This window comes from Pyrgilauda ruficollis, unplaced genomic scaffold, assembly GCF_017590135.1.
Source record: "Pyrgilauda ruficollis isolate IOZ18807 unplaced genomic scaffold, ASM1759013v1 scaffold9, whole genome shotgun sequence".
Lineage (NCBI taxonomy): Eukaryota > Metazoa > Chordata > Aves > Passeriformes > Passeridae > Pyrgilauda > Pyrgilauda ruficollis.
In genome coordinates this window covers 10,804,709-10,824,261 of record NW_024531043.1, presented here as the reverse complement: position 1 = coordinate 10,824,261, position 19,553 = coordinate 10,804,709, and the positions used below count along the sequence as shown (strand labels likewise).

At 47.3% G+C, this 19,553-nt stretch overlaps 1 protein-coding gene across 1 annotated transcript in view; it reads left to right on the top strand.

Moving 5' to 3' along the window:
- SETD1B (SET domain containing 1B, histone lysine methyltransferase) overlaps positions 1-19,553 on the top strand; it is a 43,611-nt gene that overhangs the window by 18,092 nt on the left and 5,966 nt on the right. The window contains exons 7-12 of the mRNA XM_041489167.1: positions 12,414-13,184; positions 15,737-15,907; positions 16,816-16,903; positions 17,721-17,938; positions 18,190-18,319; positions 18,975-19,439. Of these exons, the coding sequence (XP_041345101.1) occupies positions 12,414-13,184; positions 15,737-15,907; positions 16,816-16,903; positions 17,721-17,938; positions 18,190-18,319; positions 18,975-19,439 (1,843 nt within the window). The remainder of the gene's footprint in view (positions 1-12,413; positions 13,185-15,736; positions 15,908-16,815; positions 16,904-17,720; positions 17,939-18,189; positions 18,320-18,974; positions 19,440-19,553) is intronic.

The following is a 19,553-nucleotide window of genomic DNA, read 5'->3' as shown; positions in this document are numbered from 1 at the left end:
TGGCTCTGGGGACTGTTTCCTGTCCTTGTTGCTAAGCAGTTGCCAAATGTGGCATTTTGGTCAGCAGATGTGGCTGAGAGTTTCCAGTGCAGATAATTGAAATATTGTCTTTGAAGGATGCAGATAAATGTGAGCAAGTGTTATCATGGTGCTACAAGCATTTTGCTATTGTCAGGAAAAAGGAATACTTGGAAAATATGAAAATCCTTCATACTGCATGAAATTATTCAAATTGCAGTAATACCTAAAGGGCAATCTACCAGTGGAATGTATGCCATGGAGACGTGTGTGAAGGGATTAATTTTGACAAGGGAATCTCAACAAATTTATTTGCTTGTTAATATAGTGTCAGGTGGGATGTATCTCCCAAATTACCTCCGAAAAGTGGTACAGTAGATGGGTTTGCAAAGCTGAGGTGTGTTCCAGGTCCGTGAGAGGCAGGCAGGTGGTAAGGGTTTGGTGGCAAGGGGCAGCCCAGCAGAGCCCTGATGGAGGATGGTCTCCTGATGCTGGGGTTGCTTTTAAATTCCCTGGGAGCTGGCATTGTGCTGGGGGCACCCAGCCTGGCTGCCAGGCACCTGTGAACCCTGCTGGGTTGGATGTTCAGGCTTCAGCTTGAGGAAGTCTGGTTGCATGGCTTTGTCTTGGGTTGTTGCTGTGGCACGCGTGCTGCAGTCAGAGAAGGGTCAGTTTTTGCAGTAATTTTACTATTTTAACTGAGCTGTGGTATCAAGAGCACTGCATGGTGCAATTGTGTTAGTGAGGCATAACTTTAGAATCATGTCCAGTGAGATGTATTGATGGTGGTTGGTGATATAATGACCACTGTGCAGCTCTGGTGCTTCAAAAGGTGCTGAGGCCAAACGGTGCTAAGTAATAAATGATGAGCTGCAAACCACCACAGCAGCTGCTCCTGCAGAACTGCTTAAAAAATAAAAAGATGCCCATGCCTTCCAGCTGGCCACTGGATCAGTGAACAGGCATGGAATGCATGAGCACAGAGCTGTGTTTGCCTGGTTTTGTGCCTTTCTCACAACTGTTTCACATAACTCTTTAAATAAGTAACCTGGCTTTTTAAGGCTTCATATATAACTTCAAACTAATGAACGAGTCTAATAGGAATGCTGCTTTAAAAATACCAATATAGAGCTGTGTGATGGAGAGGGGTTTAGCTGTGTCTGCTCAAGAATGGGCTGTGGTGATGCTGTGCTGCTGGGAGCTTCTGCAGGGCTTCACTCATCTCGAGCATTTTAGCAAAGCTCTTTAAAGCAGGTAGTAAAGAAGTGAGTAAAGGAAGTGGCACCAACATGGGGAGGCCTAGGAGAGCCTGAGAGCTGGAGTGGTGGGTCTGAGGAGCAGAACATGGATCACCTGGTGCTGGCTGCTGGAAGCTCTACCGTGGACACGCTGCCCTTCCACTTGAGCAGTCGCCTGTGGAAGAGCTTGATTACAGCTCTGCGGCAAGACAGAGCAGGAGAGACTTCAGACTTTCTCATGAGTAAGCAAGGAAAAGGCACATCTTTACTTTTCCTTGCCTGTCTGTGTTGTTGGGGGTCATTTCCTTTGGGTCTGCAGTGGGTGCCTTGCAGCAGCTCCCCTGGGTCCCTCCTGCCCAGCAGATTAGCAATGCTCAGCTCAGTAGCTGCTGCTGGACCTGTCTTCCACAAACATCTAATCCATTATTCAACCCATCTGCACTCCTGAGCCTGTGCAGTATCCTGTGACAGTGCAGTGCACAGCTGAGTTTTGTTCTAGGTGAAAAGTGTTTTCATGTGTTTGTTTAAACCTCCTGCTTGCTAATTAGGGGACAGGTGGGGAAATCAGCACACTTTACCTCTCCTCTCTTTTTTGCATATTTTATGCCTGCACAAATGGCAGTGGGAATGCAGCCCAGCTGGGGGTATTTCCACTCTGGTGCTTCAGAGCACTTGCGGTTTTACAATTTATTTTGCATACAGTGGGGATAGTTTGATAGTAAAAGTTTGGTGTCTTCTTGAAGGCCATGAGAAATGTTATGTTCTGCACAGGGATTATTTTTGTTAAGGGATCAGTCAGCAGCTGGCAGCCACTAGGATTATGTTTTTATCACCCAAAGGGTGGAAAAAGGGGGGAAAAAGTTGCATTTCCTTCATTGAGCAGGTTTTGAAAAAGGACAACTTGGAGGTATTTCTTGCTCTTTGTCTTAGAAAAAGATTTTTATTGTTTTAATTAATATGTTACATTCCTCACCTGGTGAGCCTGATTCTGTCCTCTCTAACTGCATGCACTTAGTTAAATCTGAGTACAGCAAGAGAAGAAAAATCTAATCAGGAAATAAAGCAGTGAAAAATTCAAGCTGCCTCCAGAGAGAAGAGAAATGTTACCAAAGGGGAACAGTTTCTTGCTGGTCTCATCCTTACTTTTAAGGAAGAACATCTACTCAGCTGCTGGAAATAGGCTCCTCAGAGTGAAGCATCTCCTGTGGTCTATCTGGGTTTTAGTGCATCTACTGCTTTGCTGGGAAGGACTTGTTAGGTTTGTGTTGTAATGCTCAGAAAATGAGGAGCTGCTAAGCTCATTAGGGTGCCACTCACGCTGGTGGTCACTGCTGTGAAGCACTCACAGCCGGGCAGGGTTTGTGTCTCCTGAGCCTCCCATTCCCTGGGGCCACTCCAGGCTGTGTCCAGCAGACCCAGAGCATTTGTGCCACCTCCAGTGGGGGCTTTGTCCAAAGTGGGTAAATGCTTTTTGTCAGTCAAGATCCTGCAGGCTGGCTGAACCACCTTCTCTTGCAGCAATTTTTGTGGGAATTCAGAAATGCAGCAGATGTCCTATTTTCCTGTCTGGGGTGATCGTGGTGGCTGTCTCCAGAACAGAAAGCCACAGGTTTCCTTGTTTGAAACCATATCATGCAGCCACCATGACTGCAGTTAGGATGATAACAAAGTCCTAAAGATCTTCTTAACAGTGTGTTCCTGCTTTCATGCATATTTCTTTTCAAATAGCTGATGCTGGGCTAGAACAGAGCTGCTGGAAGGAGAGCAGTGTGGAGGACAGGTGGGAATGAGCAGGAGAACCTTAAAGGATGAGACTGATGAATAATCTAACAAAAACTTCTTTTGCCCATTCTTTTTCAAGACCCAAAATTCCTTTATTTCTGCCCTCCCTTCTGTAGACACTCAGTGTTGCACAGGTTTTGTTTTGGGGACATCCAGGTCTTGCAAATGAAACCACTGTTGGTGCTAACACTGAAATGCAGAGGGCACTGAACAGGACACTGAAAATGCTGCCATAACTGTGATAGCCACGTGATTTCAGATACCCAGGGGTACAGTAGTACTGTATAAAAGGGGAAAAGTATCAAACTGGCCTAGTTGTGCTGATTAGAACTGTTTAAATACAGCATGTGTACAACCTATTCTTCAATAAGCTGCTATCAGCTGGGGAGCTAGACTGTTTTCTATGCCTATCTCCTTTCTTATCACCCTCTTGGTAGCAAGATCTGAATTCATGGCTCCATTTGACCTAAGGTTTAAGTATGAGGGTGAGGTCAGGGGCTGGCACGTGAGCTTCTGCCTGGCACTGAACTGTGAGGGATCTGTGTACTCTGCACATGCAGTTATTGCAGGGTGGGTTTTTTTCTACTTATAGGTGGACTCTGATCTAATGTTGCCAGTTCCCTTTATCTCTGATTGCAAAGTACCTTCTTTAGAAATGTGGGTGCATTTCTGCACCAGTATGAAGAGCAAGACAGCGTTACAGAATCATTTGGGAAGTGAGTTGTCTGTGTACAGTGTGATTTCTTCTGAATTCCTTGCTTTCCTTTGCATCTTTAGAGAAGGAGATGCTGCCTCGAGCTCTGCATCTTTTGTATGTGGACAGACCTTAGAATGAAATAATAGCTGAGGTGTCAGAAAAGGACAGAGAAGCCCACTGCATGTGTACCAGTGCCTTTCTGTTTTCAGAGAGACTGTTCAGTTCCTCTGTTGGATTTGGCTGGTTAGTTCCCAGAACTCTGCATCGCTGAACCTGGTGTCTGAAAAGGGCTTTACCTGGGTAAAGGCAGTCAGGCTGTATGAAAGTCTTTGGGAAAAGCAGAGAATATTCCCTGACTAATTTATCTGTAGGGGGTATTTTCTTGCCACTCTACCATCCTTTTATGCATGACTTAGCTTCCCAGCCAAATAAAGCCTTTGAAGTTAGATTGCAAATAGCTCTTCAGCTGTCCCTTCCCCCATCTAAAACAGGAAAACCAGAACAACCATTGCTGTGGAAAGAACCTGCCTTGTTACATGGCTTCCCAATGTTAACACCCCTCTCTTTTCCTCCTTCCTTTTCCCTACCTCCTCCTCCCCCCATAAAGAAACCCCTTTTTTCCCCCCCCTTAATAAGATCTACTTAAGACTTGAGGGAAAAGACCATGGTTCCATGAGATGGTAAATCCAATTTTAGGGTGTTTCATATGTGATGAAAAACGCTGTGGCTACATGACACTGGCCCTGAATTGGCACACATTCGCCCTGCCAGTTCGGATTTGTGCACAGAATGAGGAGGGGCTGTGTGGGCAGCCTCACATGGGGGCACTCACAGGCTGCCCAGGCCTCCCTGGGCTGGGCTGGGGGCCAGGGACTCCCCATCTCACTCTCACTGTATTTTGTGACCTGCCCAGTTGGGTGTTGGTGTTGGTCCCCGCTCAGATCTCTGGGTGTCTGGAAGTTTCCAGTGTCAGCGTTGCTGAATGCAGACCCCAAGGATGTTATGTTGGCCTCTCCCTGAAGACACCAGAGAGTCTGTGGTGCATGGGAAGCCCAGAGGTAATGTCTGGCTGCTCCAAATATCCCTTCTTCAATGATCTTGCTGACAGGACCAGTGTAACCACATCATATGCCATGAGGTTTGCAGTTCGGAGCCTCCTTGTCTTGGGAGGGAGAAAGACCTGAATTAAGCCATCCTCTCTGTGGATGGCTTACTAACAAACAAAGCAACAACCCCCTTAACATAGCTCTCTTTGCTAATTCATCTCTTCAGGATTTTGCTGGGGCAGATCAGGTAGTTGTTTTCCCATTGGCTTGATTCCTGGCTCTGAGGATTTCTGTCCTAGGAAGCTCTTGCAGTGGGTTCTTGAAATCCACATTGAAAACTGGACTGTCTTACCAAGAGAATGGATTTTTGAAAGTACTGAATGATGATTTAGTGTTCTCCCCTTGGAATCACATTCTTCAAGTTACCTTTTTTCTGGATCAGTAAGATCTGTTTACCTCAGACTGTACCACACAGGCTTCCCATCTCTTTTTTCTTGCTTCACCTAGAATTGTCTGTCCTTCCCTGCACCACGCTGAATGAAAGAAGTTCTTAGCCTTGTGGGAATGCCTAGCAGCTGCCTAGGGTGGTGTTTCTTACTCCAGGATCTATTTTGACTTCTGGAAGGAAGAATCCATGCATCATTTCCTACAGCCACTGGAGATCCTCTGTACAGTCAAGTACAGTACTCCTGTTCAATCACTGCATTAATTTTCTCCTGTTTTTGGTGGGGATTTGCATGGACCATTTCAAGCCCTGTGTCACATCAAGGGCTTTGCTTTGGGAAATACTGATTTAAGCTACTGCTTAGCTCCTTTCCATGGAGATGTTGATGTTATTCCACTGTCCTGCAGGGAGACAGGATAATCCCCTCTGGAGTCTGAAACAGGGCCTCGAAGTGTCAAGCCCCATTTCAGCTGCTCAGTGCATGTGAAGGCCTGCAGGAAGTGTGGTGTGGATTTGCATGAGGCTGGATTGCTCTTTGGCACTGCTGTCCATCCTACAGGAGTCATTTTAGCTTGTTTTGTCATCTTGATTCACTAGATTTTCTGATGATGGCATGGACTGTTGGGCAGCTGTCCAGCTCTCCTGCTGTCCTTAAAACATAAAATATTCTTCTGTGCCTGATGTCAGGAAATACTGGGAGTGAGGAGACCTTTTCCCTTTGTAAGCATTTGCCTCATGTGCCTTCTCCTCTCAAAAGCCCTTCCTGCCCTACATTGACAGCCCAGTTGAGCTGTCATCCTTCCAAATCCCTACTTGTGGCATCTCCCATGTGCAGGATGGTCTAATTAGGGACCAGCACCTGATGGAGCACATTGTGAGACACAAGCAAGCACATGGTGTTTCCTCATCCCTCTCCCCTCTTCTGGGACCAATAGAGTCTTCCAGGGAATTCTCCTTCTATCCTTCTATGGTTTGAGAGATCAACTCAAAGTTCCCTCTTGGCCTTAGGAAGGAAAGTAAGTGGGGTAAATTGGGCTGGTGTTTGCAGTGCTGTTTGTTTACAATGAGCACTTGGATATTATTGTCACTTGTTTTACTTGTTGGGCAGCCCTGTAGGTGTGGGGAGCATTGCCTGTGCCAAAGAAGTGCTGCAAGTAAGTACCAGACCAAAAGCAAAGCTGAGCCAACAGTGTGTGTGTGTGTGTGTTAGGTGGGATATTGTCATGAGAGAGAGCTTGAATTCTCCTTTTCAGGTAGTGAGAGGTACTTTGGCAACTGATACTGGAGAAACCAAAACATCCAAGGAGTGTCTGTCCTTCTGTGAGAAATCCCTGTTCTGTTAGGGACTTTTTGGTGCCCCTTTTCATGGGACACAGCATCGAGTCCATCACTCTGATCTCTGTGTTTGCAGCCTTTGCTTGTGAGTTCATTTATGAAGTGCTGTATAAATATATAACTATATAAAAACCTTACAGTCTTCTTTTGTAGATACAGGATCACATGTTGCTGGAGATATTTTATAATCACTGATTTGTAATGTGTAAATATTTCCATTTGCCAATTACTGAGCTGGGCATTTTATTATAGTGCAAACACCAGAAAGTTGTTGCAATTAGAAGCTGCTGTGGTTGCCCTTGCGGTCTCTGACTGCAGCAGCAGGACAGGAGCCCTCTCAGCTGCCCAGAGGAGGTTGAAAGACCTGACTAACCCACGGGGAGGAGGCAGCAACCTGATTCCAGGCTGTGGTGGTGGTGGGCTGGCCACCACGAGCCACCACAGGCACTCGGGACAGCACAGTGACCTGACCAGGTTGGAAAGCTCAGCCAGGAAGGTGCAGGCAGCAGTTTGCTCTGTGGTTTTGCTGCTGGACTGCTGGCAAACCACCTGGAGTGGCTCTGCCCTCCTGTACTCCGTGTCTGCCAGCAAAGCACCGCCCTTGAGCGTGTTCTTCCCGAGGCAGGGCTGTAATTATGGTTAGCAAAGTAAAAATACTTGTGTGCATTGTAAATGAGGTGCCGAGTCTGCCTTGTTCACGCCTGACACGGCGAGGTGGGAATGCTCAGCACGGTCCCTCTGCCATGTCATCGTGGTCTCCCAGCAAGACAAGAGGCAGTTCAGAGCCATGTGTGCTTTGCCTAGAACAGGGAGCCTGCAAGATAAAAGCAGATTAAAAATGAGCAAAGCAATACTCTCCGGAGCCCTTGCTGGGTTTGCAGATTTTGGGCTGCAAGAGGTATTTGGTGTTTGCTCTGTTAGCAGAGTGAATGGTGGGATTCTCTGGGCCAAACTTGAAAGGAGTTTTTCAGTGAAGTTGTCTTGGATGAGGAGTTGCAGGTGTCTAGTTGGTGACCTCAGGCTTCATTTTTGTTCAGGATGGTGGCATAAGAAATGTGGCAGGTTTGAAATGTCTCATTCTCTTTAATATGCTCTGCTGAAGGAGTCTGGGAAGAGAATTGTGTGAGCTGGTTTCACCCAGGGATCATGGCTGTTTCCCTTGTCAAACACAGAGCACAGGCAGTGAGGAGCCTGGTGAGAGCCCAGCGTGGGGAGGCAGCTGGAGTTGGGGTATAGGAGGTCAGAGGGACCCTGGAGTCTCTTCTTGAGTGTTAGTGACTTGGTGTATGACCCTCTTCAGTCAGTTGTCCTCTCCTCCTCACCTCTGAAGGCTTTTCTTTAACTGCTTTTTTATAAGGATGAAGTGTGAGATAATCACTTGTGAATTTTTTTTCAACCTTTGCTTGGACTTAATCCAAAACCAAGTGATGACTGTTTAACCAGGTTAGGAAAACTTTTCTGTCCAAGAGTCCCTTCTTCTTTAAAGTTCTAGCTTTATTGAAAAACATGAAGGCTAATGCCCTTGTACTGTGCTGAATGCCATCAATCCTGCATTTCATTATTTGATGCACCAGTGCTCAGCCAAGTAATGCCAGAGTAGTTGCTATGTTCAGTGGTACAGTTCTCTACCTCAAATATAAGTAACTTGGTACCCAGCAGAATGTTTCGGTGAAATGAGCTGTGAGCTGATGGTGTTCAAAATGTGTTCTGAAATTCTGAGTAATTTCTTTTATCAGATTGCCTTTTAGAAGGAAATGGAAGTTTCTCTGCCTGTGAGAAAGGTACTGAACAGCTTGTACAGTGAAGGTCCCAGTCACTGCCCCGATGGCAGGGGATGGAACAGCCTCCTACATCTGGAAGCTGCCAGGTCTGCATGCAAATATGAGGATGTAGTTTCTTATCTCTGGAGATTTTAACATTTGCTTGCAAAACGCTGGGTATGGCTCTGAGGTGGGATCCATACCCTGTCGCTATTCCAGCTGATGGAGTGGCATCCCACGATGTTCCCTCACTTAACTTAAGAGAGTCTCTGCACACTCTGCTGGTGTTAAAGGTGGCAATTAACATTTTGGGTGAACAGTGAATGAGGCCATTTATAACCAGTTACGCTGACATGAATCTCTCCCAACAAATTTGCATCATTAAAGAACCTTTGGAAAAATGTGTCATGCGTATAATTAAATACCTGTTTTGCTAACTCTTAATTTAATTAATCCAAAGTAAAGATGGCAGCACAAATTAATTTAGCTGGAAATGGCATTTCTCTCAGTGGGCTGAAGAGAGATTTTCTGGTGGCATTGTACAAGATGACCTCAGAAACAGACAGGTGAACTCTGGGACTGGTTGACACAGGGTTTTTTTTGACAATGATGGCTGTGACATTCTCCTAGCAGTATGTATGTCATCTATCAGCTCACTTTTTTCTGCTTGTGAGAGCAAAGAGGGAGGCCAGCTAGAAGGCTGTTTCTTTGAGAGGATAGCACAGGTGCTTTTCAGCTCTACCCTGAGAGGTATTTGGTAGCAACCATAGTAAATCCAGGTTCAGACAGGTGAATGAAAAGAAATTCAAATAACAGAAGATCTTTCTATGTCTCCCCTTGCTTTTTCTATCTGTACCTTGATCTCTTTCACTTGGTGCCTACATTTTTCCCCCTTAGATACAAGCAGTTACAGGAAAGTCATCCGCTTTAAATATTTGTTACTCTTAACTTTCTTTAAAGAGTTCCTTGTAGATGATCTTTTGGTTTGACCTCTTTCCTAACCTTGTGATTCTTTTCCCCCTACCCCCTGTGCCTTTTCTGATCCTTTTCTCCCAGCCATTTAATCTCCTTCTCTCTCCCTATCCATCTTGCCTGGGATAAAACTGGAGCACAGACTGTGTGCAATGTGCAAGTGGAGGTGAGTTGAAGCCCAACATTGTAGGAAGCAGCGAATCTGTTGTTTCTTCCTGTGGACCCATCTGAGCACCAGAAGGGAAAAAAAAAGAAAAAAAATCTTTCAAACACTGATTATTGCTTTAGCAATTCTCATTTCAGCTAAAGTAAAAATTAATGCATGTATGGATGAAGGAGGCTCTGTGCCCTGAAGCATGGAATCCTGCTAGTCCTGCCACCTCTCTGCACTTTCAGGACTGGCTTTTTCTATGTGATGTTTCCTTCAAGGGGGAAAACCAGCCTCATTTATCAGGCAGGACTCCAGTCATTGGTACTGAGGCTGATGAGAGGCTGGTGTGGATGGCAGTGGGATCTGGGTGATCACACAAATCTCACGTGGCAGGACGGGCTGGGACGGGCTGGGAGCTGCTGGTGCTCCAGGGTGGGAGGTTGGGAGGGCTCTGGGAGGATGCAAGGTCCTGAAGGAGGGACTGGGGAGAATTTGTGACTTGACACTGCTCAGTGCTGGTCTCCCCTGAGGCCTCATGGGGTGACTTTTCTCCATATCCCATCAGATGAGATGAATGTGAACTTGGAGCTGATTTTGTCTGTCTTTGGTCGCCTGAACACTCCTGGCTTTCTATCCTGCGCCAACCTTTAGCATCATCCAGCGTTTGCAATTGGAGCCAGTGCTTTTAACAGGGCCTTTTGTGTTCATTTACTGAAAACCAGGGTCTGTTTCACAGGAATCTTGTTTACACCTGCCACAGCCGTCCTTTTTGCTCTTCCTCTGCTCCTTTCACTGGAGCTGCAGTGGTTGAAACTGCAGAATGTGCTTTTATCCCCCTCCATCCTCGGACGTGATGCGTGACGGCAATAGAGCAGCAGGGGAGAGGATGCAGGGTGTGAGACCCACTGAGAAGTGTGAGCCAGATGTGGGCAGCTCAAGGGCATGATACTACTGGGCTTTGGAGGGACTCAGGTGCAATGGGTTATCACCTCTACTTCTGTTTTAGCTGTTCATTTTAGGGTTTACAAAACAGCCCTTGGAGGTCTCCCTGCATGCACAGTTGCACTGAAGTGACTGACTATGGGGAAGTCCCCTCTCCATCACTATTACCAGGGCTCAGTAGTAGCTCTTGCTCAGGGTTTGCCAGGTGAATGGTGTCTCCTTGCTGGGCATTTTGGGCACTAAAACTGTGAGTGGCTTTTTGGGGGTGCCCCAGGCGCTGCGGGAGGCGGTGGGTCCGTGCTGCAGAGGAGGAATGCGGGGAAGCCAGGGCGAGGGGAGGTGCCAGGGCTGGAGGATTTGCACAGCTGCTGTTGCAAGCATCGTGCTCAGCCTGCTCTCTGGTGGTAGCTGCTGTAGCAGAGATGACCTTTGATAAAACGGGAAACATTTGGAGTGATTTGGATAGTTGTGGTTGCTCAGTTTCACACAGTGACAGTTTGTAGCAGAGTCAACTCAGCTGCTCCTGCTTTTGTTTGCATACGCCAGTAAGAAATTCACAGGTTAAGAATCAAATCACAGCGGCTTCAATGTGAAAACTGCCAACAAAGTCTGCTCCTCAGCAGCTCTTCCCAGAACTTCCAGGTTCTCCAGTGTCTGATACTGCTCTTTCCTTTCACACTGGGGAGACTGTTAGGAGAGCAGACAGAAGAGGCACCTGCTGGCACGAAATGTGGAGCAAACAATAAATATCTTTGAGATCTACAGTCAAATTTGGCTGATAACAGCCAGCAGGTTCCAAAACTCTTGCCAGGATTGTGACAGAGAGAGGCACTTGATGGAGATCTCTTCCTGGCTCCCAGGGCAGTGGGAGGGCTCTGGCCAGGAGGAGCATCCCTGCTGTGCCCTGGGCTGAGAAACACAGGGGGGTTCTTCACTGACATCAGCAATGTGAGACATTTGTTTGGAGGTTACAGGAACCCTGTCCTGTCTGCTGTCATCACTCTAGTCAGAGATCAGCCCCATTCATGTTTCCTAGATAAACTGTCACCCTGTGGATATGTCTTCCAGCAGTATTTGGTTACTGTATTTCGTATCAGGGATGTGACAGTCATGCATGTGGATTCTTGGTGCTGGAGACACCTTGAGGACTGAAGTGCCTGTAGGACACAGTGTGTAGGTGTGACCATGTGCTGTTGAGGACAGAGGTAGTTCCTGACACTTCTCTTTTGTACAAGACCTAGTCAGGCAGCTTTGAAACTTCAGAGCAAGCTGGCACCCTCTGTTTTAATCCAGTTTCCATCCCTTTGGCAGCAGAAGTAGGACATAGTTTTAGCATTTTCTACAAGTCTGTATTTCTTGTGGCTAGTAAAGTATTCATTTTGTCCCAAAACACAACATATGCTGGGATTCAAAGACGTAGCCTTTATGACTTCGATGTTTAAAAGCAATTTAACCAGATTTGGGGTTCTTTTTTCCCATGTGAATTGCTGTGGTCTAGTCTAGTCAAGACAACTTTTAGTATCCGCAACCTTGTGGAGGTATTGTGTTTCCACAATTAGAGGTTAGGAGTTGACAGCAAATGAGCCAGGGATTATAATTAAAAAACAGGATAATTATTTGTGCATGGAAAAACTAAGGAATAAAAACTCATGGTGTAATGTACCTAGGAGTACTAGATGCAAATAAGAGATAATGTATCTTGCACGGGGGATGTTTGGATTGTGTATATTTCAGCAAGCATGGGAGCAATTCCTCCTGCTCCATAGAAGCTGAGGGTTTTGTTCAGTTGGTGCTGATGCTCTTTTAGAAAGCTTTTACCTCTGATTCCTGAGGTCTGACACGGAAGAGAAAAGCTTCAATAGGCACCAGCTGCACAGTGGGCCCTGTCTTTTCAGAGCATCGCTCGCTTTTCTCCGTTCCCAATTAAAATGTGTGTTAAACTTAGCTTTTGTTTGAAGCAGCCCAGCGCTGTGGTATTTAATGTAAAGAGAATGTGCTCGTCACCTTTTCTCTCTCTTTTGTGGCAGGGTCAGCATTCCTCAGGGGAGGACATGGAAATCTCTGACGACGAGACCAACCCTGCGCCCATCACCAGCGCGGAATGTGCCAAAACCATTGTGGTCAACTCCTCCGTCAGCAACACGGCCGTGATGGCCCCGTCCATCCCCCCGCTGCCACCGCCGGGATTCCCTCCTCTTCCTCCTCCTCCTCCTCCACAGCCTGGCTTCCCGATGCCCCCTCCGCTGCCTCCGCCACCTCCGCCCACCCACCCGGCCGTCACCGTGCCCCCGCCGCCGCTGCCCGCCCCGCCCGGGGTGCCTCCGCCTCACATCCTGCCCCCGCTGCCCCCGTTCCACCCCGGCATGTTCCCGGTCATGCAGGTGGATATGATCAGCGTCCTGGGCAACCAGTGGGGTGGCATGCCCATGTCCTTCCAGATGCAAACTCAGATGCTGAGCCGCATGATGCAGGCACAGAACACGTACCAGTACCCGCCTTTCATGACGGGCCGGATGCAGTTCGTGAATCTTCCTCCCTACCGCCCGTTCTCGATGGGAGCCGCTCTCGCCCGCGGGCAGCAGTGGCCACCTCTGCCCAAGTTTGACCCCTCGGTTCCACCCCCGGGTTATGAGCCGAAGAAGGAAGATCCCCACAAAGCCACTGTGGATGGAGTTCTCCTGGTCATAGTGAAGGAACTGAAGGCCATCATGAAAAGGGACCTGAATCGCAAGATGGTCGAGGTGGTGGCGTTCCGGGCGTTTGATGACTGGTGGGACAAGAAGGAACGTCTGGCAAAAGTGGGTTTTCACATGCTGTGTCCTGGGTCCTGGGGAGAGCTGTTCTTAGTGCTTGTGGCCAGTGTGTGGGGTCAGCGGGGTCTGGAGCTGACTTTAAAAAAACCAAACCCCTAAATTTTCATGTACAAGAGGAAGCTGAAGTTTAGCTCTGAAAAACTAAGGTCAGATGCAAGAGGAGTGTTTGAAACCACCAAGCCTCTGTCTTGTGTTCCCCACTTTGTGCAATGAGATTTGTGGGTATTTCCAGTTTTGCCCCCTCCCCAGTGCATGTACAAAGCAGCAGTTAACTCAAAAGCTGAACATTGGCCAAATACTCCAAGAGTTCCAGGGATTAGTTGAGAAAACTTGCATGAATCCTCTGATCCTTTTCTCACCCAATTTGAAGTGTACCTCAGCCAGCAAACAACTCTGTGATCTAATGTGTGGTGAATTTGTCACTACCCAAAAAGCCTAACGCTACAGAAAGGTTAATGCAAGCCTCAAAATTACCATTGCAGTGAATTACTGTAAAAATAACAAAACAAACCACAACCTGCAGGTAGGTCTGTTTCAGAGGTCAGTTTTCAGAGCAGTATCCTCACCACCTGTTTCTGTAAACCAGTTGTGTGTTAACTCTGGTGCCTGGGAGAGCTCCTTGGCTTTCTGGAGGGGTTGGTAATGTTGCTGCTTAACAGCTGTTTTGTGACAGTGTAATTTACTGTGGCTTAGAGCTGGCTGGCTTGATGTGCAGCAGAAACCCTGTCCCTCTCCTCCTGACTAATGCTCAGAGCTTTTCTTCTGCCAGCAAGCGTGTGCTGACAGTCTTGGAGGAGGCCTCTGAGTTTCCAGGGCAATGAAGGAAACAGATCCAGCAAATAGTTGCAAAAGCAGCAAATGAAACACTCAGGAAATTGTTTTAAACCAGACATCTGTGGTGAAGAAGCAGAAGCAAGTTGAGGCAGATCTTCAGGCTCTCTTACATCCCAAGTTATGGCTGGATTTGGGGTGTTCTTCCCTCACCTGGGGTTTATAAGCCATTTTGGGAAGGGAAGCTGACTGTACCACAGCAGCTCACCACAGTCTTTGCCACAGGTTATGTTGGATGTGAGCAATGTAATTGAAAATATGAAATTGCTGCATGGAAAACCACGTGTGTGTTTCTGTCCAGGAAAAGAGATGCCAGAACCATTTCTGCTCCAGGGCATGTGTTACTGCTGTGTGCAGAAAAACCTCATAGATTTCAGAGCTTTCTGCTAGGACTGGGCACCCCTGGCATTGGGGTGGGACAGGACTCCTCAGGCACAAGTTGCCTGTTTTTGCAGAGAACAAAATATGAATATTCAGCTTAAACTGAATATTTAACTGTACCTTCCCATTGCTGGTGTCTGTGTGTGTGAGGAGGGGGTTACTGGGCTCCTTGGTGGCAGGTCAGTTCCCCGTGTGCTCTGCCATCACACTGATTCTGGCTGCTATATTCCATCAAAGGCAGCTGATTGATTGATTGATTGATTCCAACTCTGGCAGCTGAGAGGCATCCAAGAGGCATCATGCCCTAGGTAAAGGGTGGGAAGGCTCAAGGATAAATCTGGTGTCCTGGGTCAGGCAGGGTGGAAAATGTGTGGGGTGAAAGCTGTGAGAGGAGCACGTTGCTGGGGAAGGCAGCACATTCCATGGACCTTTTCTGCCTGAGCTAGGGGAAAGCCTTTCTTTGTTCCCAGATCTAGTGGTGGGTTTAGTTTTGACAGCCTGAGTAAGGTGCATGTAGCAGAGTGCCAGGAGTAACCAGGCATCCTGACCACAGAGTGCTGCTGCTTGGGTTCTCTGCTTGATATTCCCATTAGTCTTGCCCCTAATTAGCAGGAGATTGCCTCTTTGGTGATTACAGCCCACTTCAGCGTGTGACCTCTGTTAGGGTGTGCAGGAGAAACTGTTTGGGGTGTTGTGCCCTGGGCTGATGCAGGTGAGTGTCACCTCCAGTGCCTCTGGCTTGGGCAGAGTGTGACATGCCATGTGTGACATTCTCCTGGCTTGTCCACCTCTCCCCAGCTGCAGAGGTCTGAATTCCTGCTCTTCCTTCACACTTCAGCTCTGGTGAAAAAGGATTTGTTGAGGCTGTATGTCTATTTTTTAGACCCTTTGGTGTTTCACCTAAATATTTTCATGTCCCTGTTCCCAGGACTGGAGCCTTCTGACAGGTTTTGTGGACTGGGGCTCTGGTTGCTAAGGAAACACAGGGATGTGTGTGGTTTTTGATGCACTATATTTGGCCTTACACTCAACAGAAGGAAGGTGTTCCCAACTGGAAGGTCTGCAGTTGCTTTCAGTTATGTGGGTTAGAAGGAAGGTAGATAACACATTGTTGGGCTGACTTGCCTAAAGCACACTCAAGTTATTTGTGTTATTCTGTGCAGCTCTAGTTCCTTTCAGGTGTGGGACACCTTCAGATGCCCTCAAAGAATCTGAAGCCTGGGCAGGGCAGTGATATTTCCCAAACCTCGACTGCTTAAATGCTTTCCAGACTTTGTGTCCTTCCCAGGAAACTTCCCCTCTCAAATGTGCCTTCTCTGTTGCAGGCGTCTCTCACTCCAGTGAAGTCTGGAGGAGAACTGGAGGAAAAACCAAAGCCAAAGGATCGAATGGCCTCTTGTCTCCTGGAGAACTGGAACAAAGGAGAAGGGCTGGGATACGAGGCCATCGGCTTGGGCATTGGGTTACGAGGGGCCATCCGGCTGCCATCCTTCAAGGTGAAAACAAAAACTCTCTTCCTTGTGCTGACATCCCCCAGAGGAGCCTTAGGAGGACAGACCCTGCTAGGTTTGTGCCCCAGAGCCCTCAGGCTGTTCACCCCACTCTGTGTTCACTCAGGGGGTTGCTTCTGACCCCCCAGAACCAGAGCAAGGACCCTCTGTTCACTTAGCTTTTCATTCTCCACTTGTGTGAGTTGTCTGTAGAGGATCTCCCTGCTCTGCAGGGGGAAGGGGACATTTGCCTGTCTTTAGGACACAGCATTTCAGCATGATCATGAAATTACATGTATGCTCATGGTGCTTTACACAGCTACTGTTCTGGTTGGAATCTCTGATGGTTTGGCAGCTGAGTCTCACCTGAAATTTGCTTAAACTCTGTCTCCTCAGAAGCACAGGCTATCCATTTTGAAAAGCATTTGCATAAAAAATTAAAAGTATCTTAAAAGAAGTTGGGGTAGGGGAGTGTAGAGGGCTTCCCTGAAATTAGGATTTTTGAATGCACAGAAGGTGCAAGCAAAGGTTTGGGATGAGAGATTCTCCAGTCTTTATTTAGAGTAAAACTTGCTTTGAGGTTCTTTAAGATGCCATGGGCTTAGGCTCTCTTTCTGTTCTACTACAATCTCAGCCACATGGATTTGTCAAAAGAGTTTTCTCTGTCATCCTCAAAGTACCTGGTGATGACATGCACCATGCTGGTACCCAGGGTGTTTTCATGCAAATTGAAGGGGTTAGAGTTTAATTCAGAGTGAAATTCTGTTTGCAAGCAAATAAAGAGATCAAGAGCTGGGAAGTGGCCCTTGGTTTCTGCTGTGACCACAGCAAAGTAAAGAAGTGGCAATTTGCTGAAGAAGTTGATTTCTGCTGTTTCTAAACTTTCAGAAATGCTAATTGTGTCTTTTGTTCAGGTGAAAAGAAAGGAGCCACCTGAAGCTGCCTCAGCGGGAGATCAGAAGAGAATCCGGCCTTCTACTTCTGTGGATGATGAAGATGAAGGTTTGCAAAGTGCATTTGTTTGAAACCTAGGAGCAGATGCAAACCCCACCAAGCTGAATCCTTTAAACTTCACAGCAGTGTGCTCGCTTACAGTTAAACACAGAGTCAAGGATCTGAGCCAAACCTTGCTTCTCACAGAGCTCTGATCAGCTGAGACATGGCCCCTCTGGGTTCAATTATCTGAAATTCACTGGTGGGAAGTTTAAGACCCACATTTTAAGAATAACTCATAACCTATTTTAGCTGTGCTGGGCCCCAACAGAAGGAGCTCAGGTGGGTTCATGGGCTCTTGGGGTGTGCTCACAGCTTGCTGGGGTGTGGTAAGAGGAAGCATGTAACAGTTTGCTCTGCATTTGATTTGAGAAAGAAACCAAAGTTATTTGCCAGAAAAATCTGTTTGAAAATATCTTAACATTATTTCCTATTACCAGGGAAGAGTAAAGAGGAGACAAAGCTTTGGATACCCTTTGTTTTGCACATGGGTTCATGTAGAAGTCGATTCAGATTAACAAGTGGTTTTGAAGCAAAAAATGAAACAAAAAGACATTAAATTCAGGTTACCTGTCCTGACCTCACTCGTGCCGTGTCTCCTGTCTGCTCTGCCTAGGGAGTGTCAGCTTTGGCCACCCACATTTTGCCATCAGCACTGTTCACTGTGACATCAGCAAGTCTCTGTAAGCCTGGGGACCCTCACACCACATGGGCACATTGCTCCTAACTTCCATCTTCCCAAAGAAGTTGTTTCCCTTATGTAGTTAACTCTTTCTGTCCTTTCCAAGGTACTTGATGGTAATTTTCTGTTGCTTTTGCTCCTCAGAGTCGGAGAGGGACAGGGATGCTTCTGATACGACATCTGACCTGTCAAAGAAGGATGCAGAGGCAGTGGGGCTGCGACGGCGACCAGCAAGGCCATTGGAGCTCGACAGTGAGGGAGAGGAGGGAGATGAGACATCAGGGAAAGAAGAAGAGTCATCTTCAGAGAAGGAAGAGGAGCAGGAAGAAGAGGGAGGCTTGGTGAAAGCAGCACCTGGCAAGGTATGTTGGTGTGTGGCTGCAGTTTCAGTGCTGTCTGTCGTTAAAAGGGGGCCTGGAAATGCCAAGTGCCAAGGTTCCCTTTTCTAGGAGATGAGTGCTCCTGGTGGGGTCCATCCTTACAGAGCCTCTGTCAGGTCACTCCCTCTTCAGGTTCTCTGACAGCCTCCCTGAGAGTCCCTGGTGGTTACAGCACTGACAGCCAGGTCACAGGCTCAGGCACTGTTCATTTTTGGCAATGCTTTCTTGCAAAGGAGGAAGAGGAGGATGAGGAGGATGAAGATGATGAGGATGAAGATGACGATGAAGATGAGGATGAAGATGATGAGGAGGAGACAGGCATAGACACAAGTGACAAGGAGGAGGAGCAGGACTCCGAGGAGGGTAAGAGCTGCAGTGGAAGCAGCAAGTGTCACCTTTGGGTCAGCTGTGGTCTCCCTTCTGCCTTTGTGACCTCCTTTCACTGGGCAGTTTTACACAATATAATGCAGAGATCTTTTTAATTAATACCTGTGAGATTTCCATGATCCCTCAGTCAATGGGTCCCTTTAGAGCCCTCTAGTGATCTCAGCCCAACCCAGCCACAGGGGCACTGGTCCCAAGCCCAGCTAAATGTGTGCTTGTTTTGTGAACCAGGAGTAGCTGGGGGGAGAAGGGACCAGATTTCTGAAAAGGGTAAATTGGCTGCTAATAACTCTGTCCTATCACTCAGTTCTTGCTCTGGAAGGTGGTAGTTTTCACTTTTTAAGGCTGTGTGTAAAGGCAGAAGAAAATCTTAGTAAAAGATACACTACACTGAGAGACCCAGGGGGGAAGGTGCCAGGCAGCACTACTGCTCACATGTTGTATGGTGATTGTTGTAAGCAGCCAGGGACAGGATTTATAAATCTCTGCAAAAATAAGTGAATTGGGAGGCCAATTCCTTCAAACCCACCTGTGCTGGTGATGCTGTTTCCACACTTTTACAGTGGAAGGGATATTTGCCCCTGACTGATTATTAAAGGCAGAAAGCAGAACTAAAGACAGTTTGTTCTTGCAGATGTAGCAAGTCCCTCATCTTCCAAGGCTGAAGCTGAATCATCTGATGAGAGTGAGGACTCCTCTGAATTCGAGTCAAGTTCAGACTCGGATGATGAAGATGAGGAGGATGATGATGATGATGAAGATGAGGAGGAAGAAGAGGAGGAAGAGGTGGCTGAAGATCAAGGCAGAGAAGCCATGGCTGCTGAGCCAGAGCATGAACCTGCTGGTCATGAGCTTCCTGATGATGAGAGGGAGACTATTTTGGACCTGTATCCTGTGGATGACTACATGGATGCAACAGGCTTGGGACTTGCTGAGCCAGCTTTGGCAGTGAAAGATGAAGGCAGTGGAGAAATCAAGGCAGGGGAAAGTGAGTGTGGCCAAGTTCTGGGGGCTTCTGTTGCTGCTGAAACTCTGAAACATTTGGTTATGGAAAGAGACCAGGAGACAAAGCTTGCACTCTCTCCCATCTGCAGGCCAGGTATGCCCTTCCATGTGCTTTGGAGTTTTGTTATTATGTTTCCAATTAAATTTTCTCCCAGTATCCGATATTGTATGGGTTTGTATTTCCCTTGTTCTCTTTCTTCTTCCAGTC